This window comes from Musca autumnalis, unplaced genomic scaffold (genome assembly GCF_047663935.1).
Source record: "Musca autumnalis isolate F117 unplaced genomic scaffold, ASM4766393v1 scaffold_4, whole genome shotgun sequence".
Classification (NCBI taxonomy): domain Eukaryota; kingdom Metazoa; phylum Arthropoda; class Insecta; order Diptera; family Muscidae; genus Musca; species Musca autumnalis.
Window position 1 is genome coordinate 150,852,661 of NW_027411977.1, and position 21,216 is coordinate 150,873,876.

Genomic DNA, 21,216 nt, shown 5'->3' on the forward strand with positions numbered 1-21,216 from the left:
TTTTTTACTACTTCGCATTGTAGCATATTGTACATTCATTGTTAGTTAGAACAAGACAACAATAGTTCTATGAATTATCAATGTTATCATTTTACGTTGTATACCTGTACCACCGAAAAGAAGAAGACTCGAATAAAAAAATACTATACTATACTATAAGTGTAAACACCGGTGTGTATTTCAGGATTTCGTGAAATCCAGTGGATTTTGGAGCGCAAGTATAAACTTGGCTTTACGCACACAATCGCACATACACACAGATACAATAACACATACACACGCACACAATAATTTTAATTCCGAAAAATAAGAATTTCACAACACTAATGTTTACCAAATAACAAGACTTATGCCAAGTTTACACTTGCGCTCTAAAATCCACTGGATTTCACGAAATCCTGAAATACACCCCGGTGTTTACACTTATTTTTTTGTTGATTTCAAACATACCACAATGATCAAGGTAGATGCATATGCGCAACTGATTGAACATGAATTTTAAAAACAAGTTGTTGTAAATTAAATTAAACATCAAAAATATACGACAATATAGAACTTTATTTGGAAAATTATCGTAAAATTATCTGTATATCGTATCAATTGTGTATAGTACCAAAAAATAAAAAAAATAAATAATGATTTTATCGTTGAGACATCATAATAATAAATTTTTATAGATAAAAGTTGTGCTCAGAATCTGCAAAATATTATTACTTGCAGTAGTTTTCCCGTTTAGGGCTAAAAATGCGTTCCCGTACTCCGAAATCTAGCAAGACTTGCACTTCTCTTTAAATAAAAATAGCGCCGAATAACACCCTCTTCTCCTGTTGTCTGCCATACAATTTTGGCCTAGTAGAAACTAGCAGCAAGCATGTTCATATGTTCATTGGTATCTAATATTATAGCTGATACGTCATTTTTCCGTTCACGTATTTTTTAAGAATTTTGTATGGGGGAGAAATTTTTGACAATTCGATCTATTTTCTAAAATTACCATTAAAAAAAGTATGGGAACACAATGAAAAATAGCATTGTAACAAAGTAATTTAATATTTTTTCACGCTGTTTACAAATTTTGATACTAAAATTTTTTGTTGCAGCAATTCGCACATCTACCTTGTTTATTGTGATACGTGAAAAGTGTTGCAACTTTTGGTACTTTTTTAGGCAAATGCAAGGTTGTATATCATGTGTACTGTGATTTCGATGTTGATTTCGCTGAAATCACGAAATGAGATGATTTCATTTTTGTATGCGAAATCATGATAAATTTTGCTTGATTCCGCACGAAATCACGAAACGCATTCGAAATCACGAAACGACGCCGAATGTAAACCAAGCATTAATTTAAAATTAAAAAATATAACTTTTGCAAGTTTTTTTTAACCATTTATTTACACTTTTGTCATCGTTTGAGTATTTTTGTTTTTCTACAACACACACAAACAAACAAAGGCATCATAAAACAGTTGCATTTTTTGGTAGTTTTTGACGAAAAAGCAGGGTTGCGTATAATAGTATGGTGTTTTCGTGCGTTGTTTAGAATAAATGACGCAACTATCGTCATTTATTTTTGTATGGTAAATGACGCAAAATGTTGCCTGTTTTAGCAAATAAATGACGAAACAGCCCTAAAACCTGTTTTTCGTGCTAATGTAAAAACCACATAATTTTTGTATGGCAAATCTGGTCAGATTTGACCAGATTAAGCAAATAATAGTGCGGTTACACTACAGTTTTTTGCCGGGTTAACCCACTTTATGAGGATTTATTGCTTAATCTGGTCAAATCTGATCAGATTTGCCATACAAAAATTAAATCCTCTCACGACTGGGTTTATTTTAAATCCGGCACAAATCCACCAAAAATACAGTGTTGTATTCGGTATTTGTGCAAAAAAATCCAACTCTACTCAAAAAGTACCAAAAGTTGCAACTGTTTTTGCAACAGAGTTTGTCGTGTTTTACACGTTTACGATTGGTCGCATGAGATTTTATGGAGTTAATAAATCTAAAGTTATTTGAAAATCATAAAATTATTTATTTTTTTACATTAGACACTTTTTTAACAAAAAGTACGCTTGATACCATGATACAAAAATGTATCCCTGTGTGTAAAATATACCAATATGAGCAAAGAGGGGATGATATCTCATACGAGAAATTGTAAAAGTGTAACACACGACTTTATCAGTTATTTTGTATGTATACGTAAACAAACATCAGCTGACAGTTTATATCCTCGAAAAGCTAAGTGTAACCAGCAAAGATTAACCCACTGGATCTATTAAACCCAGTGGGTTAACCTTCAATAGTAGCTCTGTTCCTTTACCTGCCTGAGATTACCATTTTTTACCATTTTTAACCTGCAAAGCGTTCCTTTACTTTAACAAGCATACAATTTATATGAGACGAGTTCACCACTTTTACCATTTTTTTCCACTGTTACCATTTTTTAAAGTAAAGGAACAGACCAAGTGTAACCGGGGTATAAATCCTCATGAAGTGGGTTAACCCGGCAAAAAGCTGTAGTGTAACCATGCTATTATAAGCAGTTGCTGTAGAGATCCCTGCAGAAAAAAACAGTTGGTTGATCCCTACACATTTATTCAAAAGATAAACAAGACTGTATACATTTCGAAGAATTTGTTATAAAATAAAGAAATAACAACTGAAGCTGTGAACATTTTTGCGGTAATTCACGAGACGGACATTTTTAATGGAGTGGAGTTGGGGTCCTTGTCGAAAGCTGAACTAGTGATGGGAAGGCAATTTAAAAAAAACTTTAGGATGATGAAAGAAAATCAGATGCACTTGGATTAAATTTGTATTTATATAATAAAGTTCTTTGTGTTCTTGTGTGGGTACTTTACACGATATGTTTTTTACATATGAGTTGTCACTTTGCACATACATTTTGTATGGGAGAAGTGACAACTCATATGTAAAAAACATATCGTGTAAAGTACCCATTAGACTGATTAAAAATGCAATCCGAAGAATGCATATAAATTCAAAAAAAAAAAAAAAAATCAAAAAACTGCATCTTATGTTGTGATTTGGATCGAAAATGGAGTGCATCCTAGCTGTGTGCTGTGGAAGCGAAATGGAGTGCATCCTAGCTGCGCGCTCCCTTGTAAAATTCATAAGTGAATTCATAGGAAAAGATGTACTCCAACGGCAAATGTACCGTACACTTGTAGTGATTCAACCGCATCCGTGGATGCATGGTTTAATAAGAAAGGTTAGCCAAAGCTTTATGTCAATTTAAATTTTTTCATTCGAGTATTCCTAAAACTTCAAAACAATATACACAAACTGTGTATGTATATGTAGTGTTTGAATAAAATGCCAAACAATTTTAAAAAAATCGAATTCAATGATTTTTAAAATTATTTTTGGAACATTTGTATGGAAATAATTCGTCAGGTTATCATTAAAACAAACATTTTATCATATCCACAACTTGATTATGCGGAGAAACATTGGTCCTTCATTCATTTTTCGCGATTTTTATAAAATGCTCAAAATTGGTGTTGTAAACAAACCCACTTGTTGCTTAATTTTGACGTTTTAAGAATTCAGGAAAAAAAGGGTTCTATAGATTTTTTTCATTTAAATCTACCTCTTTACTTATACCATGCGTGGATGCAAACTTTTTGCTGGGGGTAGATAGGAATGGTGGAATAAGAAGGTGTTACATCAAATCATACCAAACGTCAAATTTGGTCACAATAATACATTGATGTGAATTGCTTGTTTACATTTTGTATGAGATTTTATTTAGTCCATATTTACATTAGGCAATTTTCCTTGCGGCAATTGTCAGTTTGTCGTTGAGAGAGGGTGTTGAGGGGCAAAGGGTTACCACATGCCTCACCTCTCTCTCTCCCTCAAACTGACAATTGCCGCAAGGAAAATTGCCTAATGTAAATATGGACTTACAATAATACATTTTGACAACTAGTATGATGATCAGTTGTTTTGGCGCTACACCTTCTTATTCCACCATGATAGGTGAATAGTGTTTGTACGTCGCGACGTAATTTAGGTATAGCTGTGACGTGTATCGATCTATAGATCCATCTGAACCCGCATCTATGTTTCGATCTATAGATTCCTAGCAATTCTGTTTACATTTTGCCAGTTGGAAAAATTGTGAAAAAGTTTTGTCGGATATTGGTGGGATGCTGTTGGGTTAAATTGCTAATTTCATTGTTTTAAGGCTACCGGATAAATAAATATGCGAATATGTCTGGATTTATAGCGGTTCATACAGGTAAAATTTTGAGAAAAAAATAAACGTTATTATATTACTAAAAATGTATTCGCAAATTGATGCAAATTTTCTGTGTATGTATATGTAATTGTTTTTGGCATTAGGTGCGGGCAATATTGTAATTTTGGTTTTGCAATAATTAAGTTGACTAACTGTATATGTACTTGTTTTTGGTATTAGGTGCGGGCAATATTGTCGATGAGACCAAGTATCAACGAGTGATTAAAGAAGCTTGTATAGTAGCGACAGATATTTTGAAAAATGGGGGATCTGCTATGGATGCCTGCGAAGCTGCCATTATTCGACTGGAGAACTGTGGGAATACAAATGCTGGTTTTGGTTCAAATCTTTGTTGGGACGGACACGTTCAATGCGATGCCTCTATTATGAATGGTTCAAATTTACATTTTGGAGCTTGTACTAATGTGTCGACTGTTAAAAATCCAATACAGCTGGCAAGAATATTATGTGAAGGCCAAGAAAGAATGCTTTCAATGGAACGAATACCTCCCATGGTTATGGCTGGAACTGGTGCTGAGAATTTTGCTGAGGAAATGGGATGCGCTATGATAGACGCAAGTGCAATGATATCCTCTAAAGCAAAGTTTACATACACCCATTACAAATCTAAAGTGGGCGACGGAGCGAAAGTCACAAGCACTAAAATAGAGAATAACAGTGAGCAGCCAGAAACAGTTGAAGCATCGGAAGTTAGTCCACTGGACACTGTTGGAGCTGTTTGTGTTGATAGCACAGGTAACTCAGCAGCTGGCTGCAGCTCAGGTGGATTAATCTTGAAAGTTCCTGGTCGTGTGGGTCAGGCTGCAACCTATGGTGCTGGTTGTTGGGCTACCGACACCGATGACTTATCTGTTGCGACTTGTACAACAGGCAATGGAGAATATCTGATGAAAACTTTCCTAGCAAAAGAAATATGCACTGACCTCTTTACCTCCGACTGTGCGGTTACCAGTCTACACAAAACATTCAAAACAAAGTTCCTAGAATCTCCATTTCTTCCAGCTGACCAGTGTCTGTACGGCGGAGCCCTATCTCTTATTTATTATCCAAAAAATAACTGTGGAGAGGTCTTATGGAGCCACACAACCAAGTCATTTTGCGTTGGTTATATGTCAACACAACAAAAAACGCCAAAAGTTTGTATCAATCATTATTTCTGTCTATAAATGGTTCATGTTGTTATTGTTTATTTGGTTTATTTGTGTTTTTCTCTTTTTTTTTCTAACAGTTTGTATATTCACCATTGCCAGCATACAGTCAGCCGGGAAAGTCAAGTGTAGTCAACGGACACAATTTCCATTTGCGTGTATAGTCTATGTTCGTTTCCATGTGAGATTCGTACATACATATATATATATATATACTTGCATGTTGTATATAAAGACGACGATGGTCAAGACAGTGCCGACGTAAACATCAACATTGTGCCGCTAATAACAAAATGAAGAAGATGATGACAATGACATCTCTTGTTAAAGATTTTATTTTTCTACGCACAAAAAATACTACTTGTGTTTCTCCTATTTGAAAATACATTTATCGTCACAGTATTCAGTAATCGCATTAATGAAAAAGAAGATAAAAAATAATTATTAAGCTATTAGTATTAATACCGTTTAGATGAGTATCACATCATACATCTCGAGTTATATAGAGAACACATATGAAAGTTATCCAAAATGGAGAAAATAATATTCTGGCGTTTTTTCTGTTTGTTCTCTCTCTCTTAGCAGCATGTTATGTTTGTTTGAATGTTTATTACTTTTAAGTTTTTCTGTGCTGCATTGTGAGTTTAAATTTGATTTACGTCTATGTAAAATTAAATAAAAATATTTCCACACACATACAGATACACACGTATATAAATTTATCAAGGAAAAGTATAAGGAGGATAAATAAAAACTATATAAAGATTTTGAAGTTTTATGTAGGGGGTGGGTGGGTGTGCACATATTGGATATATGTATGTTTTATATGTGTTGTGCTGTTGAATAACAAAATCCAACCAAACCACCCTCTATTGATTTCTAATGCGTAAAGTATACATATGATTATTGAATTCAAAAATAACAAATAGTTGTTTGTCGATGTATTGTTTAGATTATATTCTATATTTTACCAAAGATACTTAAGACATGTAATGCGCAAAATAACAACCCAATGTTCCTTATCGTAAACTAATTTAAATGGAGATTTTTAGTTGGTACTAAATCTGAAATGTTTGGAACATTCCATTAATTTTCAATCGAGAATAAGATAGAAACATTATATAATACCCGAACACCAAATTATACATTTGAATGAGTCATGAGTATTGATATTTTATAGAAATAAAATAACGGTAATTTAGAAATTTTCACCACAAACCTGTGTTTTATTTTTGCAGTTATTACAAAAAGATTACAATGTACTTGAATGAATTACAAAGATAGTATTTTTTATTGTCATATACGAGTTTGTATACACATTAGGTGTAACAAAGAGTTGATTTTAAACTTAATGAGCGAATATTGGCAGTAGTTAATGTGATTTGTATATGTGCGTTATTTTTAGTATTTTGTATAATCTGTTTTTATTTGAAAATAAGTTTAGATTTCAATAAATTACATGTGTATATTATAAGAAGGTAAAATTACATTACATTTAAATTAATACTTAGAATAAGATGTTCTTCGTTGCTTAAGATGAAAAGAAGAATAAAAGAATTTTAAACAATATAATACAAAAATAAGATAATTTTTCTACATTGCAAAAATATATACTGTTAAAATAAATGCTTGTACAATTGTGTATATTTTGGATTTAAATATATAAGGCATTCGAGTATTCACACTGTAGTGATTAGAGTAACTTGTATGGATGGATTTAATGTTATACAATTTATAAGGCTAATAACTGACATATGATTTCTATAATTTCTAAAGTCGTGAAATTAAAAATTACTAACCATGGTATTACAGACTTGAGAATGAAATGTTATGGTTTTTGTGTTGATGAAAGGAAAAATTTTATATAATGACTGCTTCAAGGAAATAATAAAAAAAGAACAAATATTAAAAATACCTGAAAATTGGTTCATGTTAGTAATGAAGATGATTTATAAAGTCTTACTGGATATGTGTTGTGTTTTAAGAAAGGCTTAGACAATAAATATCATTACTTGTCCCCCATATAACTATATATTCTGTAATATTGTCAAATGATCGGTGTCTAATACTGGAAGTGTGAAATCATATGCAATTTTTTTAAATGTGTTTTAATAAATGCTCATTCATTATGGAGTGTAAGGAAATGTATCAATTTATCATATTTAGTACATTCCTTTAAAATATTTGAATAACAAATATTGTAGTTGTTTAAAATATGTCAAACTGTAAAAATTCAAAGAATTTATCAATTTCCTTTTAAATATTTTGGCATGTCCATGGCTATAAACATGCCTATTACTGTTTTTGCGGCAAGTAGATTAATTTGTTCAGAGTTCTTTTCTATATTCTATATACCTATTTTACACACAACCGTATTCATACCAAATACTATTGTTTTTATCTTCTGTGCGTTTTCGTGCCATTTTATTTTCCTGGTCGTGTTGAGCATCTACATCACGATTATTCGCATGACTTCCAGATGGTGTATCATTATTGCTCGCAACAATGTTGTTTATGCGATTGTACATTAGGAAAGTTGTGGGATTTTCCGACTTGGCTGATGCATTTGGTGTCTGAGGTTCTGCATTGTTATTGGTGGCACCACTTAGTGTTACCGTGGAACTGCTGTTGCTGCTACATGCACTGGACGCATGCAATGTTGCTGAAGTTGATTGATTAGTTTCGGGAATTTTTTGATTTTCATCGATCAGATACACTGTCCTCCTTGAACCTGCAGTGCCTAGTGTTAAGCTACTTCCCGTTACATCAGGCGCCTCCAAACTGTCATGTCGCAATACAAATGGCAAAAAGAAAAACAATAATTCATAAACAATTTTTTAAATGTTTTTTAGCTACAAAAAAAAAAGCTATACATATTCGAAATGAGCGCTCAAGCGAATAAATGCATTCGTCTATCGTTAATTATTTGCAAATAGTTTTTGGCAATATTTCAGTGTTTATTTTAACAAAATTACGTTACACGAATTAACCCGTAAAATGTCATAAATGTACAAAGGCTTTCATAAACATGTTATTAGTTTCATTTGGCTTTTGGGGCATAGCAATAATATGTTTGACCACTAAAGGGTTAATCGACAATTAGCACTAGAAATTATTGGAAATAATGATAAAGGCCAAACAGAATAAAATTAAGATTTATTAGATGGTATTACAAATTCTAAATAACACCCACACGAAATTAGTATTGTACTAAATAAATGGCACAGAGCAGATTTTTATGTACATCGCAAATATCATATAGTAGGAGTGAATGGATGTACACTAGGGTTATGACTTTTTTACAACCTCATAACCTTGCATCAAAGCGTGATGAGTTTCTACATAAGATTACATAAAATCTTAATTATAAGGTGATTCGGTAAAAAAACCTCACGCACAAAATGATTTTAAAATTTGAATTTATTATGGGCAATTTTGTGAAGTCACTGTAAGCAGATAAACAATTGAAAATAAAATTTAGAACCACATGAGATAACCAAACTGACATAACATTTGTTTCTCACTAATTTTCTTTAATTTTGAGAATCATAAAAAGCGTTTACGGCTTTTTTCAAAGATATATTTTTTTAACAAAAAATTCAAAATTTGTTCAATGTGGTTGTTGCTCGATATTTTTCAATGTTTGAAGGAAATAAGATTTATTTTGGTGATAAATAAGCTTAAGTTTGTTTATTCATTCGTGCAACAGTAAATAATTTTTGAGAACAACTTTTTTCATTTCATAAATTTTTCAGAAAATATGTTTCTTTATATATCATAGCGATCATGAATACTCACGTAGGGAGCTTCTCACGAGTGAGTTGCAGCTCACTTCTCACGTCTCGACCTATCACAAATGACAAGGGAGGAGCGAAAAAAGTGAAGAGGGGTTCACAAGTTTGAAAATTGAAAATAGTGCCGCATTTTGTGAACCCTTGAAAATATAATTTGCGTTGCCATATCGTTATTTTATTTACAAATAATTTTGCAATAACTAAATTCGTAATTTTTTTTATAAAACATTACTTTATTTTAAATTAAATTAATATTTCTAAAACAAAAAATAATTTTTATCAACAATCCACTTTAAAAATACTTGGTAATTGATAAAAATATTAAATGTTTGATATGTGGCAACATCTGTAACAGCTGTTTTTGTTTTGTTTTGACAGATACATACATACATATGTAAAAAAATTTTATTTACGCCCGAAGAATTTCTGCAATTTGTCATTAAATGGCAAAAAGAAATGAAAATGTTTAATATTGCATTTTGAATGATGTGCGAAACGACAAACGCTGAGGAATACAAAGAAAACCAAGCAAAATTTTGTGGAAGTCGTTCCATGCGATGCCAATATCTCACTGGATCTTTTGTATTAGTTCAAATGAAGTTGTGAAAGATCCCATTTTCAGCATTTGGAAGGAATTTTAAGAATTGTAAACAAATACAATACGTGAAACATCCGATCTCTTCTCCAGCAATAGGACCAATCATATGAATGCTAAGTACAATTCGTGAAATTCGGATCCTATTCAACTTTTGAACCAATTTGATGGATTTTAAATACAATTTCTCAATTTTCAAGAAGGTTAACCCTGCAAACGGCTATATAATATAAACATGCCCTTTTTATGAATTTAATCCTTCCTATTGTGGCTTGTTCGTGGAATATGCCATGCCAAGGTGGTTGTTAAGATACCATTCCACTGGGTTATTGAAGATGCCATCCAAAATGATTTGGATCTTTTAGGGGTTACAGTCTTGTAAAAAGAATGGGCGAAGGTGGTAAAAAGGTGACATATAACTTGCACTGATGCTTGAATAGAATCTTTGGCATCGAATATTTTGCTGGGAACCTTAGCGAACAAAGAACAATACAAAGGCACTTAAGATATGTATGTCACTTATCATTTTGAGTGGCCGCAAAGTTTGGAAGTACCTACAAAAAAAAAAAATTTAGAAAGGTGTTGCTCCTGATAGGATCCTCTTCCATTCCTGTTTTCATCATATGATTCTGAACCGCTTCCCATATCTGAAAAATTTTGGCCAACTTCAACTCCACCTCCAAATTACGCCAAACTCGATTGAGGTCTTCCTTGCTTCATTGATACACGGATGAACATGTATAGTTGCCAAAAGAATTTCTAATTGTTTTTTATTTGTTACCTTTAACGTAAAACACAAATAAATACAATTGATTATCATTGCAAAAGATTCGTTTCTTGTCGATTTTTTCTATAAAAAATGTCCATAGTTACATTTTTTTGTTCAACTCACCTTGATTTCTGTGGTGAGAGAAAATTGCCTCACATTCTCACTTTTTTGACATTTATGATAGCTACTTTTCTCACGAACGTGAGTTTTGTTCTCCCTTATGATGTTTATAATAAGGGAGGAGGCGAGAGTGAGAAAACTCACGGTGAGATGATGTTCATGATTGGGCTGTATATGTATATTAGTTTAGTGATTAATAGCAAAAGCTCTTACACATTAATGTTTATCGAATGAAAACTTGTCAATAAAGCACGTCATGGATGTTATTTGCAGAAAATTGTTAAGGTTCAATAACAACGATAGTTTGCATTTTTTTATAATCTCATATAGTTAATGTAAAGAATTGTCGAGATTAGAAAGCAGGCAGCAAGAATTGTTTTTGGGGGCCTAAAAAATATTGGCAACTGCTTCGCAAAATTTTTATGTAGCAATAATATTATGCCAGTGAAACACAATTGTATGTATTTACCTATTCACATAAAACATTTCCAGATTTTAAAAATAATTTTACTAAATAAATGATAATCAAATATTATAAAATCCACCAGCATATAAGTTTCATGTCAATGGAGGGTCCATACCCAAGCAAAAACAAAATTTGAAATACATACGTATCATTGTTTCTAAAATTGTGATTTTGCTTGGGAATCTCGGAACTCATCGATAAGGTAAGATGTATTAATTCATAGCAAATGAGAAAAATACTTAATTTAATATTAATAAACATCAAAAGACACATTACCCGTGCACGCTATTCCTACGTGAATTGTTCAAATCCGTACGTTTTTGTGTTTGCAAGCTACTCCGCATAGTACCACCACGGGAAAGTGAATTATCCAGCATGTCACTAAATTGGGTATAAGCATAAATTGAAAAATGCATTTGTTACTTTAAAATTATCAGGGCAATCATGAATCATGGGTGCCACGATGGTGCAATTTTATGCACCCACGGCTTGCACTCAGAAGGTCTGCGGTTCGATTCCCAGGCCAGGCAACATCAAATTTCCAACGGTCGCAAAATACCCCGCAGTAATGTTGTAAAACTTCTCTACAAGTGGTGTCTTAAGACACGCCGTTCGGACTCTGCGATAAACTGTAGGTCCCATATCATTGAGCTAATATGAATCTCATTGATATGAGATAAGTCTCCCTTGTCCCGCCTGGGATGTTTGTGGAACATTAATTAATCATGAATAAAAATTCCTTGCGTAATTTGTTCCCTTTCCCCACAATTTCAGAATATTTAATTTTTGTATTTACGTCCAAAAAGGAAATATTTTTGTCGATTAGGCGAGAATATTGCATAATTAAGTGATTCTATTACTTTCTTTAAAATATATTTTTTTAAAGAAATTCACATTTTTTAAATTTTTCGTGCGGAAAAAAATTCTAATGAAATATTCATGAGTGCCCTGTATGTATTTGTTTATGTTGCAGGTTTAGAAATTGATACTTCATTGTAACTGCAGTGAGCACGTTAATGTATTCTTCAATTAACATCGTTAAGCATACATACCGTTGTAAACTCTGCCTTATGGGAATATTACGTTGAAATAGATGGGTATCGGAATTGATTGAGATTGGCTCTTCGGCGCTATTGTCAGAATCATTGCCACCTGATTCAGATCCAATCATAAATTGAGATTGTGTTAAGCGTGAATCATCAATCCAGGAACGTCGATTCTGCATAAATAAAAAAGATGTCTTAGAAAATCAATCAATGATTTTGTTATCCACTAAACTCACTCTACTGGGAACTTTATTCATTAGATCCGAACTGGCCTTTTTAACTCGCCTAACCAAATTACTACCAAATGGTTTTCTGTAAATAACAAAAATGCTTATTAATTTCAATTGAGCTGTATGAACTAAATGATTTGCAAATTATTCATTCAAAAAGATACTGCGTCATAGATATAAAAAACAGTTGTATGTACTTACTTTTTCGGAGCCACCGCCTCCGATTTCTTAAAAAGCTCCATGATTTTTTCTTCTAGTTTTTCTTTCTGACGATTCAAATTGTGCACACACTCTGTGTAGCTTTTTTCTTCCTCGTGGAAATGTTTTTTGTCTTCTAGACTTAAGTTCAATAGTTCATGATATTGTTTAAGTAAATGCGAAACATTTTCCATCAACGTTTTACGTTCAGTATCTAAGTCTGCGTTTTGCGTCATCAGCATCTAAAAAATAAATTTACGTTACCACATTCTGAATTTTAATTTAATATAACTTTTTTAATTTTAATTTAATTTATTTCTTTCATCGTAACAAAGCTTATTGGCCATAAGTAGTTATATAATAAAACATTAACTTTATGCTTTTAAAAAGTGTTTGATGTGTGACAATGCAGATATCTATAATTTAGATTTACAGAATAGAAAGCAATAACTTCTTAATTACCTCACAACGTTGAGCCGATTTGGCATATTGTATTTCCAAAATTTTCATTTGATCATTTTTACTACCCAGTTCGGTGGTAAGTTCATTATTTTGTAACTTCAATTTACTATTTTCCATTCGAATCATTTTATATTGTTCCTGAATATTTTTGTATTCGTTCTTAAAGCGATCACTGGTTGCAAACAAGTTGCGGAAATCATCGGTTAGTTTTGAGTGTTCGGTGCGTAGAATGGCAAGATCTTCGGCACATGACTTCATGGATTGGTTTTGTTGCTTCAAATCGTCAATTTGTGTTTCAAGACTTACGATATGCTCTCGCAGATCTCTTGATTCATTTCTTAAATCGCGTACGACCACTTTGAGCTGTTCCTTGCCCTTGTTAAGAGATTCATACTCGGCTGATAGTTGATCGTGCAAACATTGCAATGTCACTTGATCGTGTATGAGATTTTTATGTTCTTGCTTCAGGGCTTCGTTTTCTTTCAACAACACATCTTTGTCGGCTGCTAATTGCGAGTTAGCCAATTGCAATGCAACATGTTGGGTATTCAATGATGTGATCTGAGAGCCCAAAGTGGCAACATCAACCTTGAAACGGGCATTTTCTGCTTGCAGTTGATCATTGGTGGATTGGAGAGCCACATTAAGAGCACTTAGCTGTGTATTGGCTTCAGACAGTTTGGATACTTCGGCAATTTCTTTGGCATCTGCTACTGAGGACAACTCTATATTTCTTTCTACAGTGAATACTTCCTTCCGATGACACAGTACACAAATGTCCGATTTTGAGGAATGTTCCTTTGAAACATTGAGCATTATTTCACGCACGGTCTTGAACGTTTCTGGATTGCGAACAAGCTTTTCCACAACAGTCTCAACATTTAATTCGGCTTTGTCATCAGTGGGATCAACGTTCAGTCCCAGTTTTTCTAAATTATGCCTAACCTTGTTTGTGGCCAATGTTCCAGTTACCAAGTCCTGTCTTAAAGTTTCTATTGTTTGCAAATCGATTTCATGTTGAGAAATCAAGTCCTGGTTTTGTGCCTCCATATCATTATAACGAGATTTTATTAATTCAGCTTCTTCTAATGCCTTTGACAATCTCGCCAATTCCTTAGATTTTGTCTCGACCAATTCTGCGGACTGATCCAGTCTTACAGATTTTTCTTCCAGATTTTCCTTTAGTTTGGAAACTTCTTTTAGCAAACTGGAATTCTCGCGTTCAAATGCGCTCAATTTGGCTTGGACCTCATAGAGGTTTTCCTTGGTTTTTTCAAACGTTTCTATTTTTTCGACATATTGTTCGATTTCTTTTGAGCGTGAATCCACCATTCGTTCTAAGTCGTCGGCTCGACGTTGAACGCTCTCATTCAATGTTTGAATGCGTTGTTTTTCCTTGTTCAATGTCTCTACATGTTTCTCTAAATCGATTATTTTAATACGTTCGACTTCACGCTCTTGGCTTTGCTTTTCATAAGCTTTTTGCCTTTGATCCAATGTAGTTTGCATCTTCTTATTTTCCTCAAGAGCATCTTTAAATATATTTTCCAGTTCATTGTTTTGTTGGGAAAGTCTTTGAATGTTTTCTTGCATTTGTTCAACTTTTAAGGCGAGCTTTTTCTTCTCTTTTTCCAATTCCAATAATTTATTTGTTGACTCGTGGAAGGAAGACTCTTTCAGTTGATCGAGTGCAGCTACCAAACGTCTATTTTCCAGTTCCAATTTTATAGCACGGGTCTAGAAATAGCCATGAAAGCCAAATTTAAAGTAGTTCACATTTGGCAATCAACAAATTGGTACTTACTTGAGCATTATTCGTAAGTTGTTCCGATAAACTATTATCTCCAGAGTTACACTCTTCGTCATTGTCCGAAAATGATTTATCGATGTCCAAGGTTGTGTTCAAATTTTTGGCTACTAATTGTAATTGTGTATTTTCTTCAATTAGCTCCTCTAATCTGGAGCGATCGGAATCTCGCTCCAGCGCCATATCATTCAATTTTTGTTTATACTTAATTATCTCCGATTCGAGAGTCATTACGTGTTCTGAACGTTTTCGCCACCTTTGTAATTGTTCTTCCAACATTTCCCTGCGTGATATGGTACATAAATAATGTTTAAACATAATACGTATTTAGTGTTACTCACTTTGTTTCCAACAGCAGACGATTATCTTCGCGAAGTTCTTCAACGCGAGTTTTATAAAATTCCGAGTCTGTTAATTTTTCTTTGAATTTTTGAAGTTCGATTTCTAAACGATCTGCTCTCTCTGTTCGTTCCCTTAAAACATCAACTTCGTCTCTATATGCAGCCGACCTTTTGGCTTCATTATACCACTCTTGACTCTAAGAATATAGATTTCAAAGTTATCCTCCCAGATATGTATGTCCATTTAAAATACTTACTTCGAGGCGTAGCTTTTCATATTGGCTGTTTTTATGGTCCAACTCCTCTCGCAATTCTAATAGACTTTCAGACTTTTCCTCCCTAATGCGAATTATAAATGAAATTTGAAAAATTATATTTCAAGCAATATTACTTACAATTCTTGTCTCAATTTTCTCAACTTCGATTTTAGATCTGCCAACTCAACGGCCATGTGATTATTGTCTGTATTAGATGCCGATATGGGTGTTGATGTTTTGCCACTAGATGGTGACATTGTCAAATTTAATGTATTCTCGTCGCTATCAGTGACAGAAGCATCGCGTTCTGCACAGACGGATGATACCCACTTAAGGTATATATTATCGCGTTCCTTTGTCAGCCGCAGGATATGATTGTACATATCCTGAGGTGTTAACAAACCTAGCGATTCTTCTGTTAAAACAAGGCTGTGGTTATCAGTCACCTAGTAATATTAAATAACAACAACAATAAATTGGGAAAATTATATATGTATGCATGATATGACAGTGTATATAAAAACAACTTACTTGCTTTATTAATTCCACAATGGCATGTTGTGTTTCCAAATCTAACTCTTTAATTCGAGCTATAAAAAGTTCCTTGTTCGGACATTGAACTGCAGCACCCAAAAGCAATGTGAGCAAAATTTTCATTTGCTCTAGTCCCTGCTTTGTCTCTGGATTATGACCCAGAGCATAACAATCGGGTAGTACCAGTATGGTTTGTCCCAATTCTTCTTCGAACAATGATTTAAGGTTCCGCACAATACACTCAAAGTTCTTAGTTCGAGCATTACAAAGGGCAAGACCTTCATATTCATTAATGCTTGCGGGGATGTGTTGGGGTTCTGGATCAATTTGTAACCAAACATTATGAATGATTTGTCCGTCCAGAAGAGATGAGTATCCGGTTAGTATTTCTGGACGTGGAAGGCAAGATTCCAACTTAAATAATAAAAAAACATTAAAATATTATATGAAACAAATTCTGACCTAATACAATTGCCGGTAAAAATAATTAGTCTGCTCCAGAACTGCAAGAATCTACTAATTTTTACTATTTTTCCGATAACATAAAGGAAAAAATTTTCGTAGTAAAAAATAGTGGATTCTTGCAGGTTCTGGAACAGAGCAAATTACTCGGGGCGTGACAACCTACAAGAGCTAGCAGTAGCAGATGTGAATTATTTTCAAAATAAAAAAAAAAAACAATTTTGTAAAAAAGAACATTCTGTTTGTGAAGAAACAAAAATAAAAATTAAGTTCAAACCATGGCAGAACTACCAGGTATTGGTATCAACCAGCTGATCGAATATGAAAAGTCAAATCCCTTTATAAAACAATTATTTTTGTTGTAATTTCCCCAACAACATAAAGAAAGTTTTGACATAACATATTCGAAATTTTACGATGCCACTACCTGGGTAATTGTGCCATGCCAACAACATAAAGAAAGTTTTGACATAACATATTCGAAATTTTACGATGCCACTACCTGGGTAATTGTGCCATGGTTCAAACTCTTCAAATTTTCTTCTAAAAATTAATATTTTTAGAGGAAAATTTGAAGAGTTCGGTTGCAGATTGAGAGCTTATTGAATGCTTGCTACACACTTATCAATCACACACGTCAAGAAGGAGTTTATCGGCTGGACAAGCCATTTTGATAGTGTATGAACCGCTTAGCCCCTACTTCTCATATTTGCTCCGTATTTGCTTCTTCTGATGTCAAACTCGGTTCCGAGATACATTAGCACCATTTTGGTTATGCTAAGGACATTTCTTGTTTAAGATGTGGTCAATTTATTTTTTATGTTTTGTCTGCTTTGTATGGGTCCACCATCGTTAAGTTCAAATTAGCCTGTTTTAATGTGACTACGTACCAATCACAAATTATTATGCTTATTGTATATACACATTGATTCCATGTTTATAATAAAATACAAGGTAAGTGTTACCTAAACAGATGTAGTCAATGATTATTTATTATCGACGGATCGTTTATATCGTGGCAGAATAATAGTATGTAATTTATTTGAAAAAAAAAAACTATGATTTGGTCTTTTCGTACAATTTTAATTAAATTCCATATATTTTTACTTTAGCAAATGGCCTTTTACACATAACTTTACTTGGTTTTGATAATTATTCGATAATTTGCATATAGGTATGTATAGTTGTGTTCCTAATATAAAAAAACGTAACTGTCACCCTTTTTTAAGGGGAAATAAATACGAATTACTGAGTATAACCTAGCTGCTGGTAGTTGATTGACTGCAACGTTGACTGTTGATTTTAACCTCCAAACACCTATAGTCTATCGCCTAATCTGTAACCTTTCCATTGCGGCCATTGCGGTGCTATGTAATGGTATCATTGCACATTGAACAATATACCTTAATTTTTTTTATAAACGATGGTAGGTTCGAACTTGGTACGCGATCCAAAGCTTAACTAGCCCAAGTTTTTCCTACACTCTAAAACTTACCTCGACCAAGGGCTTGAACCGGGCCGCATAAGACGAGTTTGTAAGTTAAGCAAAAATATGTAGGTACACTGCCCCAAAAGGAACATACAATAATACTTTTATCGGTTTATTACCCACGCTGGTGTATTTCTGAGATAATCAATTTCGATGTCTACCGGAATTGTGATGAAGATGTCCAGTGATATGTTATGCTCACTGATGACTAAATTTCTTATGGGTTAAATAATATAATGCTAAGTTTACATTTACGAAATCCATTCGATTTCAACTGTCAATTCCATAGCTCAAACGTCAAATGAAATCCAGATGAGATGAGATTTAACCTATGGATTTGACAGTTGAAATCGAGTGGATTTCGTAAATGTAAACCAAGCATTACTTAGATGTTATTAGACTTGAAATGAACTATTCCACAATACACCGTTTTTGTTTTTTTTTTGACGATTATGTTCTAATTGGGAGCAGGTTGAATGTAGTGGCTGGATTTGAAACTTTTTTCACAAAAAGTTTTCAAAAATTAATTTTTTGTCGAAAATTGCCGGTCTTCGGCCTGGATTTAAGACTTTCTCCTATGGACAGATGCTAAACAAGGCTAACGCGATCATATTTTTTTCAAATTTTTTTTTGTCAAAAATCATATGGTTTTTCGGAACTTTCGAAGCCTATATCTCGGGAAATACGAATTTCCCATGAATGATATACATATTGGCGTAATCAGCATTCCAAGACCTACCAGTGGACAAAATTTCAAAACTTTCTGAGTCCAGCCACTACATTCATCTTATGCCTCTAATTGTTGTCATTTTTAGTAAGCTTGAGATGAGATTTTTATAACTACCCACATGAGGCGTGCGGGATTTTCGTAACTGCCTTTCCCGCATAACTGCCTCATTGTTTTTTTGGAATTTTATGAGAGGTAGTTAACCGGGGTGAAGTGTATATCGTACTTTTCAGTATTGATAATACAGTAGTATCAAACCTACCGTGTTGTACGTATTTTAGATTTTAAGCAACCCCTATTTACCCCTATTTATCATTAGTCATAGAAAACTACATATTTTACGCGTTACATATACGAATAGTTTCGAGGATGTTTTCGTTAAGACTATGCCTACACCCAAACAAACTAAATTGATAAAAGGACTTACCCACGATACAAGTGCACCATCTATGAATTCATCTATTTCATTAGCAGCACCACTAACACCTGCCATGGCCATGTTTTGCCCCTTTTTCTTATAAACAAATCAATGTGAAGGTTTATTCACAAGTTTATCCGACTTGATGAAAATATATTTGCACCACACCACGACATACATAAAACAATGATGTGAATTAATTTTCTTCAGCGATACACAAATGAACTTGTTACACATTTACATAGTATATGGAATGGCGATTGGAAAGCCTTGTATACCCTAGAAATCAAACTATTTTAGTCACAAAACATCGCCACATTTTGTAAGAACAAATATTTGCCAATTTTTCACACAAATAAAATTAATATGAATGAGTTCTGCGAAAATTTCGAAAATTTCTTTTCTACAGCTTCCTTGACTTGTTTATCGTGGATATATTTTTTATTAACGTATAGGGATTCGTAAGCGGCGTGGCCGTTGTTCCACTACAATCGACTTTTTCAGTATTTGGTACTTTTATTTTGGTCGATTTTCCCCCAAAAACATATTGAGTCGTTGTTACACCGCTCAATTTTATAAACAAATAAACCACGAACACATGGTAGAACAAAGAAGGTAGAGTAAATACTACAACAAATACAACTCAACAACAACCGTATTACCCAAATACGTTGAGTCCCAAATCACATTTAAAACACAAAATCCGCGACCGAAACTTACTTAAATGTTTTCATTCGTAAAACAAATCATTTTCCTTTGCAATGAATTGCATTTCATGTTTTGTTGGGCCTTTGTTTTTAAAATACAAAACACACATACAAACAATAACGTCCTGTCAAAGTTAAACTTTTTCAACTTACAAAAAGTATACGCTCGACGTATTTTGGTAGTTCTCATAAGAATACATCTGTTCTACTTTTTTCACCACACACGCCCTGGGAATACGGTCGTATTTAGGCATAGCAGTAAAGCTGTAAACAGATACAACGTTTGGGTAAAGTTTTGTGTCGTTTTGGCCGTTTTTACACTGTTGGGCATGATGCCGAAAAATTCAAATTCATTTGAAATATATGCCGGCAAACAGATAAACGCTGGACTTTGGTATCGTCGTCGCCCTGTTGTTGTTGTTTTTTTCTCGACGCCCAACGCAAAACTTTAATCAAACGTTGTATCTGTTTTCAGCTTTACGGCTCTGTAACCAACACTTACAGTACGTTTACATTTACGAAATCCACTCGATTTCAACTGTAAATTCCATTGGTCCACTGTCACACGGCGAAATAAATTTCTTGAAATTATGCGCTCTTAAACGCATTTTACACTTGCACTTAAAACAGTTGTTTACGCCGTTTATTTGACAGATATTGTGTGAAATCGACAGCATAAGTTATGCATGTTTTATTAAACATGCTAAATGTAAAATGCGTTTTAGGTCGAGTTCCATAATAGACTAATTTTATTAACCCCCTGTTTTTGTAACTATTTTTTGTTCGTTTGTCTATATTCGTAATAATTTGGGTATCGATAGCTCAGCCCCTAGATGACATACAGATCTAATTCTTCGTAGACACATTCTATATATACCCAGCAAAAAGTTTGCATCCGCGGATGCAGTTAAATAACTAGAACAATTGCCGCTGGAGTACATCTTTTCCTATGAATTCACCTGTGAATTTTACAAGAGAGCACGCAGCTAGGATGCACTCCATTTTCGATCCAAATCACAGCTTTGATGTAGTGTTTTGGATTGAATTTAAATGCAGTCTAAAGATGCTATAAAATGCAAGCCATTGCAAATATCCCAAAATAAATAAAATACATTGCTTTTCGTGTAAACAAGAATATTAACTTTATTACACTAATACAAATTATAGCTTTGTTCCTTTACTTTTTAATGGTAAGAGTGGTAAAAGAGAAAAGCGTCAAATTTGTTCAAAATTGCTCTCTCATGAAGATTTTTACCAGAAAAGTAAAGGAACGAAAAAATGGTAGATCCGGCTGCAATGTCAGAAAAAACATAAAAAAATAAATTTTCGTCTTTTATTTCACAGTTT

The 21,216-nt window shown here is 33.4% G+C and overlaps 3 protein-coding genes across 5 annotated transcripts in view; 1 reads left to right on the forward strand and 2 right to left on the reverse strand.

Annotated features, from left to right (window-relative positions):
• Positions 1-21,216, reverse strand: part of LOC141402591 (uncharacterized) — a 69,771-nt gene that overhangs the window by 5,162 nt on the left and 43,393 nt on the right. The window lies entirely within an intron of this gene.
• On the forward strand, positions 4,066-6,665 carry Tasp1 (Taspase 1). The gene is made up of 3 exons (XM_073984197.1): positions 4,066-4,278; positions 4,459-5,435; positions 5,528-6,665. The coding sequence occupies exons 1-3, from the start codon at positions 4,251-4,253 to the stop codon at positions 5,609-5,611; spliced, it is 1,089 nt and encodes a 362-aa protein (XP_073840298.1). The 5' UTR covers positions 4,066-4,250; the 3' UTR covers positions 5,612-6,665.
• On the reverse strand, positions 6,645-19,654 carry Girdin (protein girdin). Of its 3 annotated transcripts, none has more exons than XM_073984168.1 (13): positions 19,582-19,654; positions 19,172-19,441; positions 16,064-16,480; positions 15,671-15,978; positions 15,533-15,614; positions 15,276-15,472; positions 14,932-15,217; positions 13,128-14,864; positions 12,669-12,907; positions 12,474-12,549; positions 12,244-12,410; positions 11,468-11,572; positions 6,645-8,228 (listed from the first exon to the last, which is right to left on the reverse strand). In XM_073984168.1, the coding sequence occupies exons 2-13, from the start codon at positions 19,241-19,243 to the stop codon at positions 7,808-7,810; spliced, it is 4,107 nt and encodes a 1,368-aa protein (XP_073840269.1). In that variant the 5' UTR covers positions 19,244-19,441; positions 19,582-19,654; the 3' UTR covers positions 6,645-7,807. The 3 variants fall into 3 exon arrangements, with proteins under 3 accessions (XP_073840269.1, XP_073840271.1, XP_073840268.1); XM_073984170.1 differs by adding an exon at positions 11,195-11,235 and having other exon boundaries at positions 19,172-19,626; XM_073984167.1 differs by having other exon boundaries at positions 19,172-19,626.

What these genes read in the sequence shown, in the direction of transcription:
- Girdin (XM_073984168.1), bottom strand. Translation starts at nt 19,243, where the DNA reads ATGGCCATGGCAGGTGTTAGTGGTGCTGCTAATGAAATAGATGAATTC. An exon ending in TTGTGGAATTAATAAAGCAA is followed by an intron (nt 15,979 to 16,063) that starts GTAAGTTGTTTT and finishes TAATATTACTAG; the next exon opens with GTGACTGATAACCACAGCCT. An exon ending in AATCGGCTCAACGTTGTGAG is followed by an intron (nt 12,908 to 13,127) that starts GTAATTAAGAAG and finishes TTTATTTTTTAG; the next exon opens with ATGCTGATGACGCAAAACGC.
- Tasp1 (XM_073984197.1), top strand. Translation starts at nt 4,251, where the DNA reads ATGTCTGGATTTATAGCGGTTCATACAG. An exon ending in ATTTATAGCGGTTCATACAG is followed by an intron (nt 4,279 to 4,458) that starts GTAAAATTTTGA and finishes TTTTGGTATTAG; the next exon opens with GTGCGGGCAATATTGTCGAT. An exon ending in CACAACAAAAAACGCCAAAA is followed by an intron (nt 5,436 to 5,527) that starts GTTTGTATCAAT and finishes TTTTTCTAACAG; the next exon opens with TTTGTATATTCACCATTGCC.